The sequence below is a fragment of the Schistocerca nitens genome, chromosome 9, assembly GCF_023898315.1.
Source record: "Schistocerca nitens isolate TAMUIC-IGC-003100 chromosome 9, iqSchNite1.1, whole genome shotgun sequence".
Taxonomy (NCBI): Eukaryota; Metazoa; Arthropoda; class Insecta; order Orthoptera; family Acrididae; genus Schistocerca; species Schistocerca nitens.
The window spans coordinates 91149806-91173816 of NC_064622.1; the positions used below are offsets into that span (position 1 = coordinate 91149806).

The 24011-nt window shown below is 41.9% G+C and overlaps 1 protein-coding gene across 1 annotated transcript in view; it reads right to left on the reverse strand.

The window, feature by feature from the left end:
• Positions 1-413: 413 nt before the first annotated feature.
• The window catches only part of LOC126203485 (protease inhibitors-like), a 52709-nt gene continuing 29111 nt past the window's right edge, over positions 414-24011 (reverse strand). Inside the window, exons 3-4 of the mRNA XM_049937808.1 lie at positions 21230-21388; positions 414-1297 (exon numbers count right to left, since the gene is read on the reverse strand). Coding sequence (XP_049793765.1) covers positions 1182-1297; positions 21230-21388 — 275 coding nt within the window. The 3' untranslated portion in view covers positions 414-1181. The remainder of the gene's footprint in view (positions 1298-21229; positions 21389-24011) is intronic.

Here is a 24011-nt window from a genome sequence, read left to right on the forward strand (position 1 = left end):
CGTCTAATACAGATCTAAAAAAAATTCATTGATTTCAAAATAAAATGGGCTCTTGAAGATTCTACCATTTACGAGCCGTAGAAACTTAACATAGCCATTAGTTCTTTGGGGCCCGTATCTGACAGAAGGGAGTGTAGCAGATCCACAGTAGGGAGACAATGGTCTGGTTATATGTAATTTGTGCTTACTCAAAATGTTCCCAAGTCACTGTTAAATGACCGGCAAATAATCTCAAAGCCATGCTTATAGGAGAATGAAATCAATGGCCGAACGCGAACTGCGTTCTGCACATTGCGCCCCTTTACAATGATTTGCTGAGCTCACAATTCTTTAACGGGGAAAAAATTGTAAATCATGTACCACTTAATTACTGCGGAGGCATACTTTCTTTTAAATGAAACATAAACATAACCTGTTTTTTTACACATGTAATTACGGATAAAAACCAGTTGTACTACATAGAGACTTACATAATATACATATGCTCAGTTCGATAGAGACAAGAGAAGATAGTTCAGTTTGCTGAGAGAAACTTTGCTTCTCGCTTACATTTTGCTATAAAACATTTGAAAATACAATTCGTCCGTTTTGTTTCAGCCACAGGCTGATTTTTCTGGTGCCGTTGATCTGAAATCACCGTTCATACACGTTTTATTAGACTTTTCATATGCCGTATGAAACGTTAGCTTAAGGAAAGAGCACAGATTCGCGCAATAGTATTTTTTTATATTCAAAACAGCAAATAATTTGTCTGTTTACGGGAACAAGATGTTTCCATAGAATATGTGAGCGCTGGAAAACTTGTGTAATTACATTGCTGTAGCTGGCACAGTGGTCCTTTTATACGATACTGATTGACTACTGATAGAGAACCCTTGTGTCACATTATTTTTCAATTAATGCACGTATTTAACATAAAATAACTTCATTAAGTTACATTAAGAAACCCATAATCACAAATAAAAGGCTTGCCGAACCATGGACAAGGTTCAAGTAAAAGCTGTACTAATGAACTAAATGAAGAAAAAACTTTGAAATCTATGTTTGATTAGAAGTAGAAGAAAGTAATTAAAGAAGAGTCACATAACTGATTTAACTGCATCGGTCTAGAGATGCAGGGACTAAAATAATTTTGCAAGACTTTGCAGCTACGTGCAGTGCGACTACACAATGCTCAGCCTTCAGTTACCATCGTTGGGACAGGCCCTCCTGGTGCAGCCTCCGGACTTCCCGTCTGCGAGGCAGCGGCAAGTGTTACACCCTTCCTTGTATGTAGTCCCGGGGGTGCACGACACTTCTGGAACACAAGGAACAGACAAGGAACAGTCCTATTTACTGCTACGTCGTATGCACGCATTCTGACACTAAAAAAAAGGAATAAGTTTCGCATAACCTGTAACACACAGTTCAAAATTTCAGCTGAAAAAGTTGCATGAAGCTTTTTTTTCTTAAATACTATGGGACTTAACATCTGAGGTCATCAGTCCCCTAGACTTAGAACTACTTAAACCTAACTAACCTAAGGACATCACACACATCCATGCCCGAGACAGGATTCGAACCTGCGACCGTAGCAGCAGCGCGGTTCCAAATTGAAGCGCCTAGAACCGCTCGGTCACATCGCCCGGTAGTTGCATGAAGAGTACAGTGAGGCTTCTACATCTATATCTACGTGCTTACTCTGTTATTCACAATAAAGTGTCTGGCAGAGGGTTCAATGAACCACCATCAAGCTGTCTCTCTACCGTTCCACTGTGGAACGGCGCGCGGGAAAAACGAGCACTTAAATTTTTCTGTGCGATCCCTCATTTCTCTTACTTTATCCTGATGTCATTTCTCCCTATGTAGGTGGGCGCCAACAGAATGTTTTCGCAAAAATCTGAGGAGAAAACGGGTGTGAAATTTCATGAGAAGATCCCGTCGTAACGAAAAACGCCTTTGTTTTAATAATTGCGACTCCAATTCAAGTATCATGTCTGTTGCACTATCTACGCTATTTCGCTGTAATACAAAGCGAGCTGCCCTTCTTTGTACTTTTTCGATGTCATCCCTAAGTACCACCTCATGCGGATCCCACACAGCACAGCACTACTCCAGAATAGGGCGGACAAGTGTGGTGTAAGCAGTCTCTTTAGTACACCTGTTGCACCTTCTAAGTGTTCTGCCAATGAATCACAGTCTTTAGTTGTCTCTACCCACAACATTATCTAAGTGATCGTTGCAGTTTAGGTTATTTGAAATTGTAATCCCTAAGTATTTAGTTGAATTTACAGCCTTAAGATTCGTGTGATTTATCGCGTAATCGAAATTTTGCGGATTTCTTTTAGTACTCATGTGAATAACTTCACACTTTTCTTTATTCAGAGCCAATTGCCACTTTTAGCACCATGCAGATATCTTATCTAAATCATTTTGCAATTCGTTTTGGTCAGCTGATGACTTTACAAGACGGTAAATGAGAGCATCATCTGCAAACAATCTAAGACGGCTACTCAGATTTTCTCCTTTGTCGTTAATATAGACCAGGAACAATAGAGGGCCTATAACACTTCTTTGGGGAACGGCGGATATTACTTCTGTTTTACTCGATGACTTTCCGTCTATTACTACGAACTGTGACCTTTCTTGTATATCACTTAATTTTTCTGGGTCAAATCCTAGTGAATTGGAATCAGAATTAGTAAAATATCCTGTTGCGAATGTGTGGATAGCACTGCACTTCCAGCATTCGCCACGTGTATTAACACTAATGGAGTCTTTCTTATTTGTCGGTGAGAGTTACATACGTTGTTCCAGTAATCTTATACTTGATCCTTGAACAATGGTAAACAAATACGTATCAGCAGTCATGAATAATTATTTGTCTTCGCCTCCTTATGACCTTCGAACTGGCTGCAAGCATTTATACAGCGTCCAACAGTTGGTCTCATAAATATCATTGCCAGAGATGAGGAAAGTGAAACGTCTCAGACAAAATCCTACATCTGATTTAAAGTGAGCCCAGAAGCTTTGCATTCGTAGTTCTTATCTTAACCAACGACCTGAAGCCAACAATTCCGAATACAGAGTTAAGTAGTAATTCAGGGACCACATATTGCAATGGCTGATGTGTGTGGAACCAGATCAGACGGCAGCATTTAAATTTCACACGACTCTTCAATAAACGGTTACTCGGAAGAATGGAGCAACAGTAGATAATTTTGCTGGAAAAGGGACGTACAGATATCTGTTAGTTACATTTTAAATTTCTTGACGTTTTCAGTAAGCGTATAATTTACTTAAAAAACCTCTGTAAATTGCCACTACGCGAGTTCATTAAATTCCACAATATTAAATCTGCAGGATGATCTCCCCATTGGCAAAAGATTCCGGAACAGTTCCCAATTCGGATTTTCGGGAATTGACTGCCAAGGGGGAGGTGACTCTGAGAAAAAGACTGAATAACCAACGAATCGACAACTTTTTACGAGTCTGCGCATGGAATGTCAGAATCTGAACGTGGTAGATTAGCTAGAAAATCTGGAAAGGGAAACGCTAAGGCTCAGTCTAGAAATTGCGCGGATCAGTGAAGTGAAATGGAAAAGAGACAAGGATGGAGCAACAGTAGACAATTTTGCTGGAAAAGGGACGTACAGATATCTGGTCAGATACGTGCAGGGACATACCAACAGAAGCAGTAAATATTGTAAGGGGATTAGAATTCGTTATGAACAGGAGGGTACGGCAGAGAGTGTGTTGATGTGAACAATTCAGTCACGGCGTTGTTCTCTTCAGAATGGACTGGAAACCAACACCAACAACACTAGTTCAGGTGTACATGCCGACGTCGTAAGATGAAAATGAAAAGGTAGGGAAAGTATATGAGGACGATGAGTGGGTAATTCAGTAGGTAAATGGAGATTTAAATCTAATAGTCATGGGGTACAGGAATGTATTTTTCGGAGAAGGAGTAGAAGAAAGGGTTACAGGAGAATATGAGAGAGAAGAAAGACTGACTGAGTTTTGTAATAAATATCAGTTAGTAATAGTGAATACTCTGTTGAAGAATCACAAGAAGGGGAAGTATACATGAAAAATGTTGGGAGGTACGGGAATATTTAAATCAGATTACATTATAGTCAGGCAGAGACTCCGAAATCAGATACTGGATTGTAAGGCGTAACCAGGAGCAGATATAGACTCAGATCTCAATTTAGTAGAGATGAGGTGAAGTTTAAGAGACCAATCATAAAGAACCACCGCGCAAAGAAGTGGTACACAGCAGTACTAACGAGTGATGAGGCACGCTTGAAGTTCTCTAAGGCTATAGGTACTAAGATAAGGAACTGCTCAGTGCGCAGTTCAGCTGAAAGGAAATGGACATCTCTAATACGGGAAATCACACAAAATAGAAAGGTAAACATAGGTACAAAGAAGGTAACTGCGAAGAAACCATGGGTAACGGAAGAAATACTTCAGTTGCTGGATGAAAGAACGAAGTACAAAACTGTTCATGAATATATGAATATTCACGAATAAAGAAATACAAGTCGCATAGGAATGAAATACATAGGTAGTGCAGAGGAGCCACGGCGAAATGGCTGCACGAAAAAAATGCGAAGAATATCGAAAAAGAACTGTTGTTTGGAGGTCTTACTCAGCGCATAGGAAATACAATAACCTTCGGTGAAAATAATAGCAAGTGTAGTAATATTAAGAGTGCAACTGAAATTCCACTGTTAAATGCCGAGGAAAGAGCGGATAGGTGAAAAGAGTACATTGAAAGCACCTGTCAGGGAGAAGGCTTGATTGGTGTGATTGAAAAAGACACAGAAGTCGACGGGGATCGATGGCGAAGAGATAGGGGATCAGGTAGTAGGATTAGAATTTAAAAGAGCTTTGAAAGAGTTAACACCAAATAAGGCAGCAGGGATAGATAATATGCATCAGAACTACTAAAATCATTGGAGGATGTGGCAACAGGTTGATGTGTAGACTTTATGAGTCTGGCGATGTACCATTTGACTTTCGGGAAAACGTCAACGCAATTCCAAAGACTACAAGAGGTGACAAGTGCGAGAATTATCTCACGATCGGCTTACAGCTCATTCACCAAAGTTACTTACACGAATAATATACAGAAAAATGAAAAAGAAATTTGAGGGTGTGTTAGATGACGATCATTTCCCCTTTGGGAAACGTAAAGACATCAGAGAGGCAGTTCTAACGTTGCGGTTGATAATGGAAGCAAGACTAAAGAAAAAATCAAGACACATTTATAAGATTTGTCGACTTGGAAAAGCGTTCGACAGTGGCAAATGGTACGAGATGTTCGAAATTCTTAGGAAAATAGGGGTAAGCTATAAGGAGAGACGCGTAATATACACAATATACAAGAGCCAAGAGGGTATAATAAGGGTGGAAGATCAAGAACGAAGTTCTCGAATTGAAAATGGTGTAAGACAATGATTTAATCTTTCACCCTTACATTTCAGTCCATACATGGAAAAAGCAATGACGGCAATAAAAGAAAGGTTCAAGAGTGGAATTGAAATTCAAGATGAAAGGATATCAGTGATGCGGTTCGCGTATGACATTGCTATCCTCAGTGATAGCGGAGAAGAATTACAGGGTCTGTTGAATGGAATGAAAAGTCTAATGAGAACAGAATTTAGACTGAAAATAAATCGATGAATAACGAAAGTAATTAAAAGTAGTAGATATGAAAACAGCGAGAAACTTTTCATTACTGGTGATGAAGAAGTACATGAAGTTGAGGAATTCTGCTACCGAGACTGCAAATCCACACATGATGGACATAGCAAGGAGGACATAAAAAGCAAATTAGCACTAGAAAAAAGGGCCTTCCCGGCCAGGAAAAGTCTATGAAACATTTGCCCTAATTTGAGGAAGAAATATCTCGCGCATATGGACTGTTGGAGAACCGGAATTGAAGAGAATCTAAGCATTTGAGATGTGGTGCTACAAACGAATGTTCAGTTAGGTAGGGTGATAAGGTAAAGTATCAGGAAGGAAATATACGTAAAACACTGACAAGAAGAAGGGCTGGATGATAGAACATCCGTTAGAATATAAGGGAATGACTTCTATGTTTTTAGAGGGAGCTGTAGAGCGTGAAAAGTGTAGAGGAAGACAAACATTGGAATACATCCAGCAGGTAATTAAGGACGCAGGTTCCAAGTGCTACCCTGAGACGAAGATCTTGGCGAAGGAGACGAATCCGTCGCGGGCCGCATCAGATCAGTCAAAAGACTGATGAGTCAAAGAAATAGCTGCACTGTGGATTATGGGCAGAGTTTTAGATTGTCTATGACCGAATTCCTGGCCGATATTCTTAGACTCTGAACAAAAATCATCAGTGTTGTTGCGTGTGACTTCCCGATGTACCCTTATACTGCCAACAACTTTGTAAAAGAGGTTGTAGGAGTGAATAGTGATTCAGGGTCTCATGCATTTCGGTTGGGAAGCTGCCTCTGAAGGCGGAAGAAATGGCAGCTGCAAGAAAATACACAAAACAATGGAAACCACTGAATTAAAGACACCTATTAAGATTCCAGGTTAGATCCTTGCTCGTATGTGCAGTAGACGAATGCCGAAGGAGAGGCGATCATAAGAAAATATTTTCATAACAATGAAACGGTATCTACGAGCCGCAGTGTGGAATCTGAGAAGCCTGAATATGGTAAGAAATCTAGAAAACTGAAAATGGGAAGCGCAAAGGCTGTATTTAGATGGGATAGGGGTCAGTAAAGTGAAGTGGGATAATGGAAAGACCAGTTGTTTAACATTAACAGCAGTAGAAAACAGGAACCTATACTGTGTGTAGGATTTTTAATAAATAGGGAAGTAGGAACATTAATCAGGTACTGTGAGTATTTCATCGATTTGATTATCATCAGAATAGAAACAAAACGAACTTCATCACGTTACAGAAAACATTCGTAGCAACATCACAAACAGAAGACAACGAGACGGAAAGAATGTGTAACGAAATAATATTAGTAATTCAATACGTAACATGAGATGAAAATCTAATAATCGTGGGGGACTGAAATTTTATGGTAAGAAGAAGGTCTAAATGGCAGAGTTATGGAAGAATACAGGTTTACCAGTAGAAATGAGACAAAAGATATAACGGAAAAAGGCCTAGATGTAAAAGTAGATACCAGCTTTCCCTTATGATGAGAGAGAGATTCCTAAATCAGATACCTGATTACAGGTCTTTCCCATATAATGTTGTAATTTAGTAGACATAAAGAGTTAGCTTTAGTTTAAGAGCATCGTCAGAAGATTTAACGTACAAGGTAGAGAACTAATGAAGCTTTCAGCAGTGATGGTGGAAGTTTCCAATTTTTGGAAGCTATCGATTAAAATAATGTATATAACTGTAGGCGGTTTCGTTATAGAGGAATGGAAGTCCTCAAAAATGACTTTCACAGAGGCCGCACGGAGCTGGACAGTTACAAGAAAGGAGGCTATGGAGACGTTAACAGAAGAATTGATCGACAAAACAAGGACATATATAAAAATACTAGCTGATACCCGCGGCTACACTCGCTTATCAGTAGTTTCGTTACGACGTGTGATGGTGACTAGATGGTTACACACTGGTGTAGATGTGTATATGTCTGTGTATAAATCTATGTAGTACCACTACATGTAAAGGCACGACACCTCTCTGTCTTCCAACATTTAAATGACGCCATTGTCGTCAGTCTTCAGACGTCTCAGAAGCTAGAAGAGACGCGTGACGCTGAGCGTCTAAAATGTGACGTGATTGTGACTGTTTTAACACCTCCATAGCTGCATCAAAGTTCCGGCGGATCTGACATTGCTCCGAGTTTTCGAGCAACCATCGCGCATCGAGCTCTCTTAGAACTATGCCCTAAATCAGACTTACGTTTACGTGGCATATCGCAAAATAAATAATATTGAAAGATATACATATTAGGAAAAATGGTATATATCGTGAGATATGTCAGTTTTTTTTGGTGTATTTTACAGTTTCTTTGGAATGTTTCCCACTTGGCGGATCTTTGAGTGTAAATGTCCAAAGAGATCACATTTTATGCGAAATGTTTGCTACTACGTGCATCCTTGCATGCCTGAACAAGTGAGTGACGTTTTCTTTGGCTCCCAGAGATTGTGTTATTATTCACTAGAGCTTGGGCGAGCGAGAGAGTCCGCAGTACCTGTCACTTGTCAGCCAGAGAGACAGAGAGAGAGAGAGAGTTGTTATTTGAGATGATCTAACTGCGAATTGAGAATAGAAGATAATTTGATACGATTGTATAGTAAGACGTCTCATTTGAAAGAAAAGGTAACTTGCATTGAGTTTATTTTGTTGCAGGCGCTAGTTTAGTAATTACCGTAGTGTAAAGATTTCATTGTGTTTAACGATATGTGTGTAGTGGTGTCCAGAGAGGATTATTAGTTACGTTTTAAGTATTCTAATTAATTCCCCCCCCCCCCCAAATATTAATAAAAAAGATATTTCGTTACGAATGCAAGACAGTAAATCTTACGCAATGTAAGTTTTGTGTAACCGTATTATCGGTGGTATTTGACAACACTGAGTTAAGGTTATAGTTCATGTTAGTTCAAGTCATTGGTTGTGTTACTGAAAGGTTTCCATCTAATTGCAAGACCTCTTAACCACTTACAAAACATTTCACCGAACTTTATCCCCACAGATTAAGAAAAATATGTTTGGTAAAAAAATACACCGTCATGCCTTGCAGTATTGCGTCAACAGTATTTAGTATTTTTGAATGAGAACCAAAAAACGTAACTTTTCTATTGCGATCTGGTAAATGAGATAAAAAGGCACACTGCCGTGCACTGATTCATTTCATCTCATCGTTTTCCGGCACGCAGAGAGAATAGACGTAATCGTTACCAGGACACGAAACAAATGTAGGGCCTAAATGAACCTTTGAGAGAGAATTAAGATCATTTTTCATTATCAAAATTACGTGTAGATTCAACAGATGAGTTTTTTAACACTGTATATTTTCGTTACGCAACAGTTAGCCAATATTTGTGATTGTTTCATGACAAAGCCGTTCTGAGTATTATTGATAACCATTTTTTATACTCAGTTACATTTACAGAAAATCAGATGCGTTTCGGATTAGTCAAAATCGCATACCTAAAAAGTAATTTGCATAGACATGTTCGTGTATAAAAGTACCACCACATTTCGAAAGCTTCTATTATCTTCTTTTCTAAACTATTCATCGTCCATTTTTCATTTTCATACATGGTTACACTCCATTCAAATACTTTCGTAAAAGACTTCCTGACACTTAAATCTATGCTCGAAGTCAGCAAATTTCTCTTTTTCAGAAACGCTGTCCTTACCATAGCGAGTCTATATTTTATATGTCCTCTCTACTTCGACCATCATCAGTTACATTGCTCCGCAAATAGAAAAACTCATCTACTACTTTAAGCATCTTATTTTCTAATCTAATTCCCTCAGAATCATCTGATTTAATTCGACTACATACCATTATCCTCGTTTTGCTTTTGTTGATGTTCATCTTTAATCCTCCTTTCAAGACACTCTCCATTCCTTTCAACTGATCTTCCAGGTCCTTTGCTATCTCTGACAGAATTACAATGTCGTCGGGAAACCTCAACGTTTCCATTACTTCCCCATCGATTTTAATTCCAATTCCAAATATTTCTTTCGTTTCCTCTATCTACAACCCTGGCTCACTCCCTTTCAACCACTGCTGCGTTTCATGCCCCTCGACTCTCATAACTGCCATCTGGTTTCTGTACAAATTGTAAAGATCCTTTCGCTCCCTGTATTTTACCCCTGCCACCTTCAGAATTTGAAGGAAAGTTTTCCAGTGAACATTATCAAAAGCTTTCTCTAAGCCTATAGATGATAGAAACTTAAGTTTATCTTTCCTTAATCTATCTTCTCAGATAAGTCGTAAGGTCAGTATTAATTTCACGTGTTCCAACATTTCTACGGAATCCAAACTGATCTTCCCCAAAGTCGGCTTTTACCAGTTTTACCATTCGTCTGTAAAGAATTCGTATTAGTATTTTGCAACCCTGACTTATTAAACTGATAGTTCGGTAATTTTTACACCTGTCAGCAACTGATTTCTTTGGGATTTTAATTACTATATTCTTCTTGAAGTCCGAGGGTATTTCGCCTCACCAGATGGTAGAGTTTTGGCATGGCTGGCACTCCGAAGACTATCAGCAGCTCTAATGTATTGTTGTCTTCTCCCGAGGTGTTGTTTTGACGTCTTTCAGTCCTCTGTCAAATTCTTAATGCAGCATCATATCTCCCATTTCATCTTCATGTAAGTCCTCTTTCATTTCCTTAATAGTGGCCTCAATTACATCACCTTTGTGTAGATCCTCTATACACTCCTTCCACCTTTCTGCTTCCCCTTCTTTGCCTAGGACTGGTTTTCCATGTGAGCTATTGGTATTCAAGCATGTGTTTTCTTTCCTCCGAAGATCTCTTTAATTTTCCTGTAGGCAATATCACCTTAAACCTAGTGATATATGCCTCGATATCCTTACATTTGTCCTGTAGCCATCCCTGCTTAACCATTTTGCACTTCCCGTCGATCTCATTTTGAAACGTTTGTGCTCCTTTTCGCCGGCTTTATTTTCTACAGTTTTATATTTTCTCCTTTCATCAATTAAATCCAATATCCCCTCTGTTACCAAAGGATATCTAATAGCCCTCGTCTTTCTACCTACTTGATACTCTGCTGCCTTCACTATTTCATCTCTCAAAACTATCCACTATCCTTCTACTGTATTTCTTTCCCCTTTACTTATAAATAGTTCCCTAATACTCTCTCTAAAACTCTCTACAACCTCTGGTTCTTTCAGATTATCCGTGTTTTATCTCCTTAAATTCCTACCTTTTGCTGTCTTTTCAATTTTAATCTACATTTCACAACCAATAAGTTGTGGTAGGAGTCCACATCTGCCCCTGGAAATGTCTTACAATTTAAAACCTGGTTCCTAAATCTCTGTCTTACCGTTATATAACCAGTCCGAAACATTCCAGTGTCTCCAGACCTCTTCCACGCATACAGTTGCCTTTCATGAATCTTAAACCAAGTGTCAGCTACGATTAAGTTATGGTCTGTGTAAAAATCTACCAGGAGGCTTCCTCTTTCATTCCTTACCCCCAGTCTATATTCATCTACTACTTTTTCTTCTCTTCCTTTTCCTACTATCGAATTTCAGTCCCCAATGAGTGTTAAATTTTCGTCTCCCTTAACTATCTCAATAATTTCATTTATTGCATCAGACATTTCTTCAATCTCTTCATCATCTGCGGGGCTAGTTCGCATAAAAACTGGTACTCGTGCGGTAGGTGTAGGCTTCGTGCCTATCTTGGCTACAATAATGTGTTCACTATGCAGTTCGTAGTAGCTTATTTGCGTTACTATTTTTTTATTCATTATTAAACCTACTCTTGCATTACCCTTATCTGATTTTACATTTATAACCCTGTATTAGCCTGAGCAGAATTCTGATTCCCCCTGCAAGCCGGCGTGGGTGGCCGAGCGGTTCTAGGGGCTACAGTCTGGAACCGCGCGACCGCTACGGTCGCAGGTTCGAATCCTGCCTCGGGCGTGGTTGTGTGTGATGTCCTTAGGATAGTTAGGTTTAAGTAGTTCTAAGTTCTAGGGGACTGATGACCTCAGAAATTAAGTCCCATAGTGCTCAGCTCCATTTGAACCATTTACAGCTCCTGCCACTGAACTTCAGTAATTCCCACTATATCTAGCTTTAACCAATCCATTTCCCTTTTCAAATTTTCTAACCCACCTGCCCTGACATTCCACGCTCCGATCCGTAGAATGCCAGTTTTCTTTCTCCTGATAACGTCCTCCTCCTCATTAGTCCCTGCCCAGAGATCCAAATGGGGGACTACTTTACCTCCGGAATATTTTAACCAAGAGGGTGCCATCATTTAACTATACACCCACGGGAAAAATTACGGCTTTAGTATCCGTTGTATTCAGCCGTTCGCATTTCCAGCAAGGCTGTCTTGGTGAATGTTACAAGGCCAGATCACTCAATCGCCCAGACTGTTGCCCCTGCAACTACTGAAAAGGCTGCTGCTCCTCTTCAGGAACCACACGTTTGTCTGGCCTCTCAACAATTACCCCTCCGCTGTGGTTGCACCTACGGTACGGCTATCTGTAACACTGAGACACACAAGCCTCCCCACCAACAGATACCCACTCACCCACCCACACACACAAGGAAAAAAATTTAGATAAACAGAATATGTGTGTAACATGGTTCATTGTGTAATGGCTGTTAGTGATTTGTGAAAGCTTCACAGTGCCAAAATGGACTGTATTTCCAACGAGTATCCAGCGTAACTTTGGTGTATTATCAGCTATGGCGTTTCTCAGTTTCTTTCCGCTAGTATTCAGCTTAGTGATAGAATGGATTAAAGGAAACACAACACCATGTCCTACCAATCAAAGTCATTAATGTGAAAAACAGACGTCTCCACTCACAGTGGAATCATAGGAAACATATTTATTACGTAAATAGACCACAACAAATAATGACGACCGCTATAATGATAGTTCCTCTGAAAATCGCTTGTAGTAGCTGATACAATGATAGACAGAGCTCATACGGTTTTTCATTCCATGGTAACTGAATATTTCTCCACACTCTTAGTGTACATGTGCTTTTCGTCATTTCTGCTGCAAAGTTCTGGTAGAAGTTCGATGCTTCCTAAGCTCTACCGGCAACTACACTGTGTCTTACCAGCACGGCGCTCATCTTTGGCCGCCTTTGATCACGATAATTTGTACCAGCCAAAGTACGAGGCCAGATGTTCCAGACATAACCAGAAAGTTTTAAAAATGTTTTCCTGCCTTACGTGCATGAACTCTCTTGAAGTGGCCCGAGGTTACAGGCTGCGGTGGGACGCAGAGAGAGTACAGATTGATGGTACCTCACATAATCAACATCATAAGTGAAATTTTTTTATAGAAAATTTTGCGACTATTGTCGTAGCATCACGGTGAGGCAGCCACCCCCACACTCAGCACGTGTTGAGGACGGTACGTGGTACTCGTTCACTTATCGGCTAGCAGGGTGTGATGTCTGCTCCCACGATTGCTGGCGCCAGGGGATCGCTCCACGGTATGTCTCAATTACACGCTGCACAGCTGCTGATGATGGGCGCCAGAGGAGCGGAAGACTTCCCGAATGCTTTGCAGGGGAAGACAGTCGCCGGTGGTGGATCTCGCTCCTGTGGGTGAGAGTATGTGTCAGTACGGCAAAGGATGGTGGATAGCCGTACAACCTGGTCTCGATTTTCTGCCCTCCAGAGCAGGAATCTTGCTGCAACTGGAGTGAGCTGTAGCCAGCCCACCAATGCAGTGATACCAAGTCCATAAAGGAAGACTTGGTGCTTGAAGATGGTGTGTCGGTAGGGGCCCAAACCCACAACTGCAAGCCGTACCTTACTACAGCGCCTGACGTAACTCTCTTGTCACAGTAGGCACTGTCGGAATGCTGATACCTCTGCTAAAGTTGGTGACTATTTATACAAGTTAGGAGCTCGCTTACTGTGCCGATACACTGCTTCTAGCCACATGGCTCGGTGATGTAGAAACTGTTTGGCCCGTGCTGCAAGAGCCTCGTCTTACCGGTCCATTAGCAGGATTTCCGTGATTGGTCTCCCCCAACTCGCAATGCATAAACAGCCGTGATGCTGCAGACGACATGCCGATACTTTTCCGCGCATTGCTTCAGGATTGCTGCTTAAGGACTCTTCAACTGCTGCAGCTGAGGTGCTAGTTTCTGCAGTAATGCCCAGAAAATGGTCGGAGTTCTACAATACTTCCCTCTTTGCGAAACCCGACTCCCAGGATCGGCCTGCAAGAAAACTCATCATACATGAATAACAATGTGCAGTATCTACAATTGATCTTAAGTTCTACATTCGAGTTACAGTAACAATATCCCTGGTAGCTAGCAGCGCTGTTGCCAGCTTTCAAGGGCAAAGCGCAAACGGCTACAGGCGAACACAATAGCAGGCTATAGAAGGCTATAGAGCTGTGGAACAGGGACACGTTGCCACAGAGACATTTACAAAATCGAATTACGTGACTGACTGAGGTAGGCGCGAGAAGCTGCTGGATCAGGTCACTGCAACTGTCAGGGATCAACTAGCAACTCGACTGTAGGCGGCGTGAGACAAGGCCAGACACAGCGAATTTACTCTGTAGCTGATAGTCCTCTGTCTCCAGGTTCACATTTGCTCCACGATTCTCCACGTCTTCTCATACAACTAGTACATTACAGTCAGATGGTTCCTCGTAAAGTCTTACAACACAATTTACAACTACTCTTGTCACCTACACGTGATACTTTGAAATCTCACCATGTGTCACTAAACACCTCACTATAAATCTCATGGGCCCATGCACTGCTCCCTAGTTTCACTACATCATAAATACTAGGAAATGATAATCGACACCCTAGCTGCAAACAGGCGTTTATATACATCATTGGGGACATGCTGAAAATGTGTGCCTCGATCTGGACTCGAACCTGGGATCTCCTGCTTACGTGGCAGACGCTCTATCCATCTGAGACATCGAGGGCACAGAGGATAGAGTTCCTGCAGGGACTTATCCCTTGCACACTCCCCGTGAGATCCACATTGTTGGGAATGTGGGCTCACGGGGAGCGTGCAAGGGATAAGTCCCTGCAGGCGCACTATCCTCTGTGCCCTCGGTGTCTCAGATGGATAGAGCGTCTGCCACGTAAGCAGGAGATCCCAGGTTCGAGTCCAGATCGAGGCACACATTTTTAACATGTCCCCAATTATGTATATCAACGCCTGTTTGCAGCTACGGCGTCGATTTAATTATCATTTCATTCTAGAGAAGTTTCACGGTCATCAATGGTATCTGTTTTTTCGGGAACAGATACTACTTTCAAATACTAGGAAACATGTTTCTTAGCACACAACAAGTATCTCTCTCCATTTCCAATATTTTTGCACCTCAGTCACAACTGGTGATCCAGCCTACTGGGATCATCTGCACTACCGGATTACACTTGGACGGGCACCTCTTTGGCTGAGAGAAGGCTGTACAGAAGAGAGTCAGAGCTAGGATGGTGCTTGATGTGACACCCGGTGTCACGACCGTCCACCCTGATACTGTTACAGACGCTGTAGAATTCGGCTGTGCCGAAATGCGCCCTCAATAGGTTGCTATGAGCTTCTTCAGGGACAAGATTAAATCTGGCTTCAATTTGTTATTCAGATAGATCTGATTTAGAACTGGGGAACTCCTAGCGGTTTTTCTGGTCAGTACAACTGTAGCTGCGTTATATTTAACCTGGTACTCCTGTTAGACTGGCTGGCAGGTAGAATGTAGGCACGTTATGTCACAAAATTGTACATTAATTAATAACCCACTGCCATACAGTTCCAGCCTTTTACCGCTGTGAGTCTACTGCTTATAGCAATTCACTACGACCACTACAGGACTGTACACTGAGTACATTCAGTGTAGCGCTGCTTGTTGGATGTTCAGACTCCAGGATGTCATGCAAACAAACATGGCTGTTTGTTTTGCATAGGAACAACCGAATTTCGCATGTGCCCATGCCAGTCAGGTTTACCCAGATCGGGTACAGTCCATTCCTTTCCCTCTGATAGTGCTAGAGTTCATCTGCCGTCATTACCACGTGCTTATCCCCACCCTCTGATAGCAGCTGTATATTCCCTGTTCTCACCTGTGCAGTTTTTTCTAAAATTCCCTATCTTAATGAGTAAGGGTGAATGGTGAAGCAGCTTATCCGTGTGGGACAATTTGCAATCGGAAATTGAAGAAGCACATATGGTTGTGCTTGGTCTGCCTTAACTCTACTGTTGATAGGTGGAAGTGTATCTGTAAATTGTATTTGCTCGACTGCGCAATGATTCACAGCTCCGTTCTAAAAGTTTTCGGGCTTGCAGCCGGTCGCCGTAAATTTCATTGCACGATATTTTGGCTGGATAACTGTCAGCCATCTTCAGGTGAGCCGAACGAGGACTGACTAAGACTTTTTTTTTAACTTTACTTTATTTCAGTTCCCCATCGGGGTGGGCTGGCAGCAGAATATGCGCTGCTCTTCAGCCAAAAGACATAGAACAAACAATAGAAGACAGTTAAAAATAACACAGGAGAAAGCATGGTGAAAATAGATATAAAAAGGGGGGGGGGTCATCATGGAAGACAATAGACAAAAAAGGGGCGACTGTAAAATGGAGATAAAAAAACCGTAGAAAAGTAGCACACAAAAAACCACTCACTGGGACAAATAAAGAACACACGGCACAGTATGACCAGAGCATAAAAGTATCGACGGATGGTGTAGCACATAATAAACAACGACAGTATCACTAGGTACAAGGCCAGCACAGAATTAAAATCACACCTCTTGATGCACAGGAGAAGCAGCACTAAACACAGCACTGAAGTGGCACACTGACGATGATCAAAATGGAGGAATTTCCAGGTGCAAGGAGACAGGGATGAACAGAAGAGGGGAGGGAGGGGAGGATAGGGAGGGGAGATGGTGGGGGGCGCGCCGAAGAGGGTCAGGTAGGGAGGGATGTGGGAGGGAAGGAGGCTAGGATGGGGTGCAGGGTCTCGGGGGGGGGGGATGGAGGAAATTCCGCTTTGGGAGAAGGAGGGGAGAGGAAAAAGGGGGCTCTGGGGGGGGGGAACAAAGACGTTATCTGCTCCGTCTTATATAGTGCACTGATAGTACTGCCGCACATGCGTTGCAGTCGCAGAGACAGAACAGCCACACTGCCCAGCAACAGCGCCCTCCTTGATGGAACTGCAATACTCAGCTGGCGTCGGTACTGTCGCTGGCTGCAGCTATCGAAGTCTTCTGACGTCTTTGTCTCCAGCAAATTCCGAAGATGACGGGATTCCGTGCGTTATTCAATTGGTCACCACTGTCACGGTTCATTAGTTTTCCCGCAATGCGTATTTCAACGCATTCTTTGACAATGGAGTGCCAAAATGTTGTTGCTGTGGCCAAAATCGAAGTTTCGTCATACTCCATTGAATGTTCGTTAGAAATACAATGTTCTGCAAGTCCAGACTTACTGGGTTGCAGTAGGCAAGTGCAACGCTGATGTTCTGTACAACGCTCTTCCACTGTACGTGTTGTCTGTCCTATATAGGTCAAACCACACTGAGACGGTATTTTGTAAATTCCCGCCTTCCGCAGTAACAGATCATCTTTCGCCGATCCCAGAAAATCCGAAATCTTAGAAGACGGACGAAAAACCACTTTGACATGAAAATTATTAAGAATCCTCGCTGTCTTGAAGGAGATATTTCCAACGAAGGGAAGAAAAGCTAGGGACTTGGCTGGAGGGTTCTCTCTTTATCCACTTCCCGGTTCCTGGCTCTAGTTGAGAAGGCCCTGTTAATTTGCCGGGTCGAGTATCCATTGTCTATGAACACCGTTCTCAAATGTGCAAGTTCCTTAGGCAAATTCTCTGCACCCGACACCATATGTGCCCTGTGTACTAGGGTTTTAAGTACACTCATGGTGTGGCATGGGTGATGGCAACTTGAAGAATGCAAGTACAAGTCAGTGTGAGTGGGATTACGATAGATAGAATGTCCCACCGAGCCGTCGCTCTTCCGTTTAACCAAAACATCCGGGAATGGAAGGCAGCCATCTTACTCTAGTTCCATAGTAAGTCGAATATTTTCATGGATGGAGTTAAGATGATGAAAAAACTCCATTAGCTTTACTTCTCCGTGGGTCTACACTATGAAAGTATCATCGATGTATCTCCAAAAAGCAGTTGGTTTACAAACCGCTGATTCAAGTGCTCTCTCCTCAAAATCCTTCATAAAAAGGTTAGCCATCAGAGGAGACAGAGGGCTTCCCAGGGCGTCAGACTGTTCAAAATATTTCTGGTTAAACATAAACTAAGTTGGGGAAAGAACATGTCCAAACAAAGCAGTGATGTCCGATTCAAACTGTTGACCAATTAGAATCAAGGAATCCGCAAGAAGTACTTCTGTGAAAAGGGAAACTGCATCAGAACTCACTAGAAGATCCGAACTACTTAAATGGAGAGCCCACAGTCTGTTGATAAAATCAGCAGAGTTTATCAACAGACGTATCAGGGGTCCCGTATCACTCCAACTGCATACGCCCCACACCATTACGGAGCCTCCACCGACTTGTACAGTCCCCTGCTGACATGTAAGGTCCACGGATTCTTGAGTTTGTCTCCATATCCGTACACGTACATTCACTAGATTCGGTTTGAAACGAGATTCGTACAACGAGGCAAGATGTTTCCAGTCATCAACAATCCAATTTCGGTGTTGACGAGCCCAGGAGAGGCGTAAAACTTTGTGTCATGCACTCATCAAGTGTACACGAGTGGACCTTCGGCTCCGAAAGCCCATATTGATGATGTTTGGTTCACACGCTTAGACTTGTTGATGGCCCACCATTAAAATCTGCAGCAATTTGCGGAAGGGTTGCACTTCTGTCACGTTGAACAATTTTCTTCAGTCGTCGTTGGTACCGTTCTTGAAGGATCTTTTTTCCGGCAGCTACGATGTCAGAGATTTGATGTTCTACCGGATTCCTGAGAATCACGGTATCCTCGTAAAATGGTCGTAAGGGGAAAAAATCCCACTTGATCACTATCTCGGAGATGCTGTGTCCCACCGCTCGTGTGCCGACTGCAGCACCACGTTCAAACTAACTTAAATCTTTAAAACCTGCCGCTGTAGCAGCAGTAACCGATCAAACAACTGCACCAGCCGTATTCTGCCAGTTTACATATCTCTGTATTTCAATACGCATGCCTATACCAGTTTCTTTGGCGGTTCAGTGTATATGTTTGGTAATATTGTCAAGACATCAGTTACTGGTCTTATATAGTAAAGCATGGCTTTCGTGGTAGCTTTGAACTTGAGCCTTGTGCTAGTATCGTTTCCTGTGTTTTAGATCAAGCTTTTCGTGGTCTAGCTGAGCGGCCTATGGCGTTCGGTCGCGTGGCCAAATTAACTAAGCGACGAACGCTGTTTGTGACCAGACAAGCTCAACAACTGAGTAATCCATTTTGACCGTTTGTAAATTCCCTAACTAAGATATAGCCAGTAAGTATTTGGTATTGCAGTAAACCTGAAGGAGTATTTAAATGTTTTTGGCTAACTTGTTAAAAAATTAAAATCAGATATTTAAATTTAAATTTTCATGCCGTTGAAGTTCCAGTCCTGTCAACTTTTGACGGGTTTTGGTAACCAAATTGAAATTGAAATTGCTGCCATTGGTGAAAGGTTATTTGTTTTGCTGACCTTTGGCTGTGAGGCTAGTGAGGCCGGAACGTTTTAAAGGCATTCCTTTGTAAAACAGCTGTTAGAAATCAGAGCGTGTTTATGCTGTTACTCGTGATGGATTGCTTCACCTTTTTTTATAAACAACTAAGTATTAATTCTGTGTGTCCTCATATTAGACTCAGTGCTTCCACCTCAGCAGCCTTGTACCCTGCAATCCTTCTTTCAGACGTCTCAGTTAGCATTGTACACTGAAGCGCCAAAGAAACTGGTTCAGGTATCCGTATTCAAATAAGGAGATACTTGAACAGGCAGAATACGGCGCTGCGGTCGGTAACGGCTATATAAGACAAGTGTCTGCCGCAGTTGTTAGACCGATTACTGCTTCTACAGTGGCAGGTTATCAATATTTTAAGTGAGTTTGAAAGTGGTGTTATAGTTGGCGCACGAAAGATCAGACAAAGCATCTTCGAGGTAGCGATGAAGTAGGGATTTTCCAGTACGACCATTGCACGATTGTACCGTGAATATCATGAATCCGGCAAAACATCAAATCTCCGACATCGCTGCGGCCGGAAAAAGATCCTGCAAGAACGGACCCAACGACGACTGATGAGAATCGTTCTTTGTGACAGAAGTGCAACCCTTCTGCAAATTGCTTCAGATTCCAATACTGGCTCATCAAAAAGTGTCAACGTGCGAACCATTCAACGAAACATCATCGATATGGGCTTTCGGAGCCGAAGGCCCACTGGCGTACCCTTGATGACTGTACGACACAAAGCTTTACGCCTCGCCTGGGCTCGTCAACTCCGACATTGTACTGTTGATGACTGCAAACATGTTGCCTGGTAGGACGAGTCTCGTTTCAAACTGTATCTAGCGGATGGAGCGTATGGAGACAACGTCATGAATCTATGGATCCTGCATGTCAGCAAGGGACTGTGCATGCTGTTGGAGGCTCTTAAAGGTGTTGGGCGAGTACAGTTGGAGTGATATGGGACCCTTGATACGTCTAGCTACGGCTCTGACAGGTGACACGTAAGCATCCTGTCTGATCACCTGCATCCATTCATGTCCGTTTTTCATTCCGACGGATTTGGGAAATTCCAGCGGGACAATTTGACATCCCACAAGTCCAGAATTGGTACAGAGTGGTTCCAGGAACACTCTTCTGAATTTCAACACTTCTGCTGGCCACCAAACTCACCAGACATGAACATTATAGAGCGTGTCTGGGATGTCTTGCAACGTGCTGTTCAGAAGAGATCTCCACCCCCTCGTACTCTTACGAATTTATGGACAGCCCTGCTGGATTCATTGTGTCAGTTCCCTCCAGCACTACTTCAGACGTTATTGGAGTCCATGCCACATCATGTGGCGGCACTTCTGCGTGCTTCCAAAGGCCCTGTACGATATTAGGCAGATGTACCATTTTCTTTGGCTCTTCAGTGTAAATCGTCTCGAGTTTATTGAATACTTTCTGGTGATGGGCTAGCAACAGACAAGGTGACGGTGAGCGTTGTGTTGCTTGAATCTCCTTGTGCAATCTTTGGTTACTGCCTTTTTCATTGACATTGACGGATCATGGGAGGTGGAATCTGAGCAGGAGGCTGTGGCCTCTACTACGCGAGACGTTTACTCATTTGTAGAATTTGGAAGGCAGTATGTACACTATGATATGAAAACAAGAAAAGAAAGACGAATTTGTAAGGAACGGATAAAAATAGAATGTCTACGATTATATTCTGGAAAAGACTTTCATCATCAGACAAAATAGGAAACATGCTGGTGAAGGCAGTCTTGCGTTAGACTCATCAGACTCCCAAGAGACTTTCACAGTGTACACATAGTGTACAGTGAAAGAGACTCACCCCTTGTGGAGCGCGACAGACAGCCCTTGGCGGTGCAGAGAGCCCCCGTCCCGTCGCTGTTGCAGTAGCATGTGTTGCAGTCCTTCTTGAACGTCGTGTTGGGAGTGCACTGTCCCTCAGACCGCCTCACTCTGGTGGCTGTGTCACTGGTTGTCGAAGCTGGACAAAGATGCATTGTTAGGAGAAGAAAAAGTTCTTAGCCAAGATAGCAGTAAAACAATAAAGCTACATTGGTTCCTCGTTATTGGTTGCATTTGCACTGCATTTACTGTGTAGACGCTCGTTGGATGGATGGAATACAGAACTCGCCAGAGTGAAAACGAAGGAAGAAATAGAAAACTAGGATAATGTATGTGGTAACACTCTGAAAGTCAGGGCTCAATGTGCGATTCCAAGAATGGCACACAGTTTTAGCAGATGGTTCTGTGCATAATATTCATTCAGAAAAGCGGGTTATGCAAAACTGCCTATGTTCAAGGTGCGATCTAAACAAAGGAAGAGTACAGTTAGTGCTCCTTCAATGATGTGGTTTGTACTGTCGGACCAATATTCGGACTGAGAGAAAATGAGGAAAATCAACCGCGTTACTTTCAAAACAAAGGATAGTATTACTTGCCTTCATCAGTATACGGATGTCATTGAAAATTTAAGTGAGAAGAATTGTTTACCTTCCGAATATGATTCTACCGTGCTAACCACCGTGTCACCTAACGTAGATTCAGCAGTTCTGACACAATATGGTGACTGTTTAAGAATCATGAGTTACAACATGCCTTCTTATCGTATTCTAAAATTAGTGACCAAAAATTTTTATTGTTACCAGTCTTCAAAGTGGATCAGAGTTGTTTTCCATCGGCATATGCTATCTCATTAGCCTATTAATACCATAACGTCTTTCATATATTTTAACCTTTACTTTTCTAGTAATATTTCCTCCCTACTGTTAGATTCTGCACCAAAATTAACTTTTTCGAAGTGCTGGACACATCAGTCACAACCTTTCTGTTAATGTTCTCCATATGCTACTGATGTCATCTGTTGCTTTAACTGTCTCTTTATTTCGCATATTCACTGTCAAATTTATGTTCATATTATTTTATACCATCATGATTCAAATGCTACTAGTTGCACCATCTCTGGTTTCCTCACAGTCTACATTTCACATCCAACGACGATATGCTGGACATGAACAGTTTCATAAACACCACTCATCTTTATTGCAAACGTTTTAAAGTAGTGTCCCTTTATGATGCATAACATATTATTTATAACTCCAATAGGTTTTTGTTTCAGTTATTTCCTACAGAACCATATATAGCCTTTCTTCTTAAACACAATTTTATTCTTCGATGTTACACCAGATCTGGTCTTAAACGTGTAAATAGTCTCCTTATACACATCATGTACTCATGGTTTTTACTTTATTTATGCTTCGCCTCCATTTTATTTATAACATGTTCTAAGTATATCTCACTTTCCGCAGAAAGGCCGACTATGAATCATAGCGCCTGTTCTCTTCGCGCTTTTCGTGTGATACTTTCTTTCCACCACTTCTTCACTTCTTTGGCAAGAAAGCATATCATGAAAGTCTTTTAATCATCGTGCTTAGAGACTCTCACATATTTTAAAAGAGCCACCTCGACTCAGACCCAAATTTTGACGTATAAATTTTTACATCGGGTTAGTTTCCAGCTTTTCTCATCCGCTAGTGATCTCTGTGTTAAATGTCAAATCCTGAAAGTAGTTTGACAAAATTACTTGCAGCTTTGGTGAAACGGTGGTTCTCTTCCAAACCGAACATCAGCATTGAAAGTCAGACTTGACTCACATGTTTTGGACATGGTGATGCCTAGCTCTATCTTCCGTATTTGTAAGTGAAAATTGATTTATATAGTTATGGTAAATCAGTCTTTTGCCTATGTCCTTCACCATCTTTTTTCCCAATATTTAGTTTTCTCTTTCTTCACTTTTCCCTTCGAAGACCTTTATGTATCCCATTGTATCATGACACTACTTTTCTATTCACATTACTAAGTGGAATTTCAGAAGCGATTAAATGGTCGTTTTACTTTTCCTGGAACCAAACTGATTCAGCCAGCATCACTTCAAGTTTTATTTGCATTTTAGTGTATACACCATTAACTCAACAAACTGTTAACACACAGGGTGGTCAGAAACAGCTTGGATCTTGCATGGTAGGTTGTGCTGAGTAATGATTGTTAACAAAAACTTCGATACGTTGCATCGTTTCCGAGTCGATTAGCACTAAAGTTAGCCAGTCAGTCTGTAGCGCGTGCAAATACAAGCTGCCCGCCAGAGTCTCAGTCGTTCTGAGAGCGTAGATGGTAATGCACGTGACTGCTCAGCCTTTGTTTCGGATTTGGCCATTATTGCCACCCAACGTCAAATGTTTTTTATCGCTCTCTTGTTCATCTGTACGAAACCAAGTAAAGAGCACCTTCGACGACACCATCTCTGCCAGGCCGCTTGAATCTGCGCAGGCAATAGCCTCATTTGCTAAATTCAATTCTAATTAACTCGTAATCGACGAAAAGTATCGAATGTTTCTTCTTAACACTTATTACTCAGCACAATCTGCCCTGCAACAAGCTCAAAAGCTTTTCAAACTGTTTCAGAGTGTGGCTGACTGTAATGTAAAAGTTTTGCCATTGTCGTTGGAAGTATAACAGTGAAAAGTGCAGCGTGGTGTTGGCTACGTATTTATGATGACTTCTCGTACATCGTTTTGGAAACACTTATCACAACCATCAAATTAACTTGG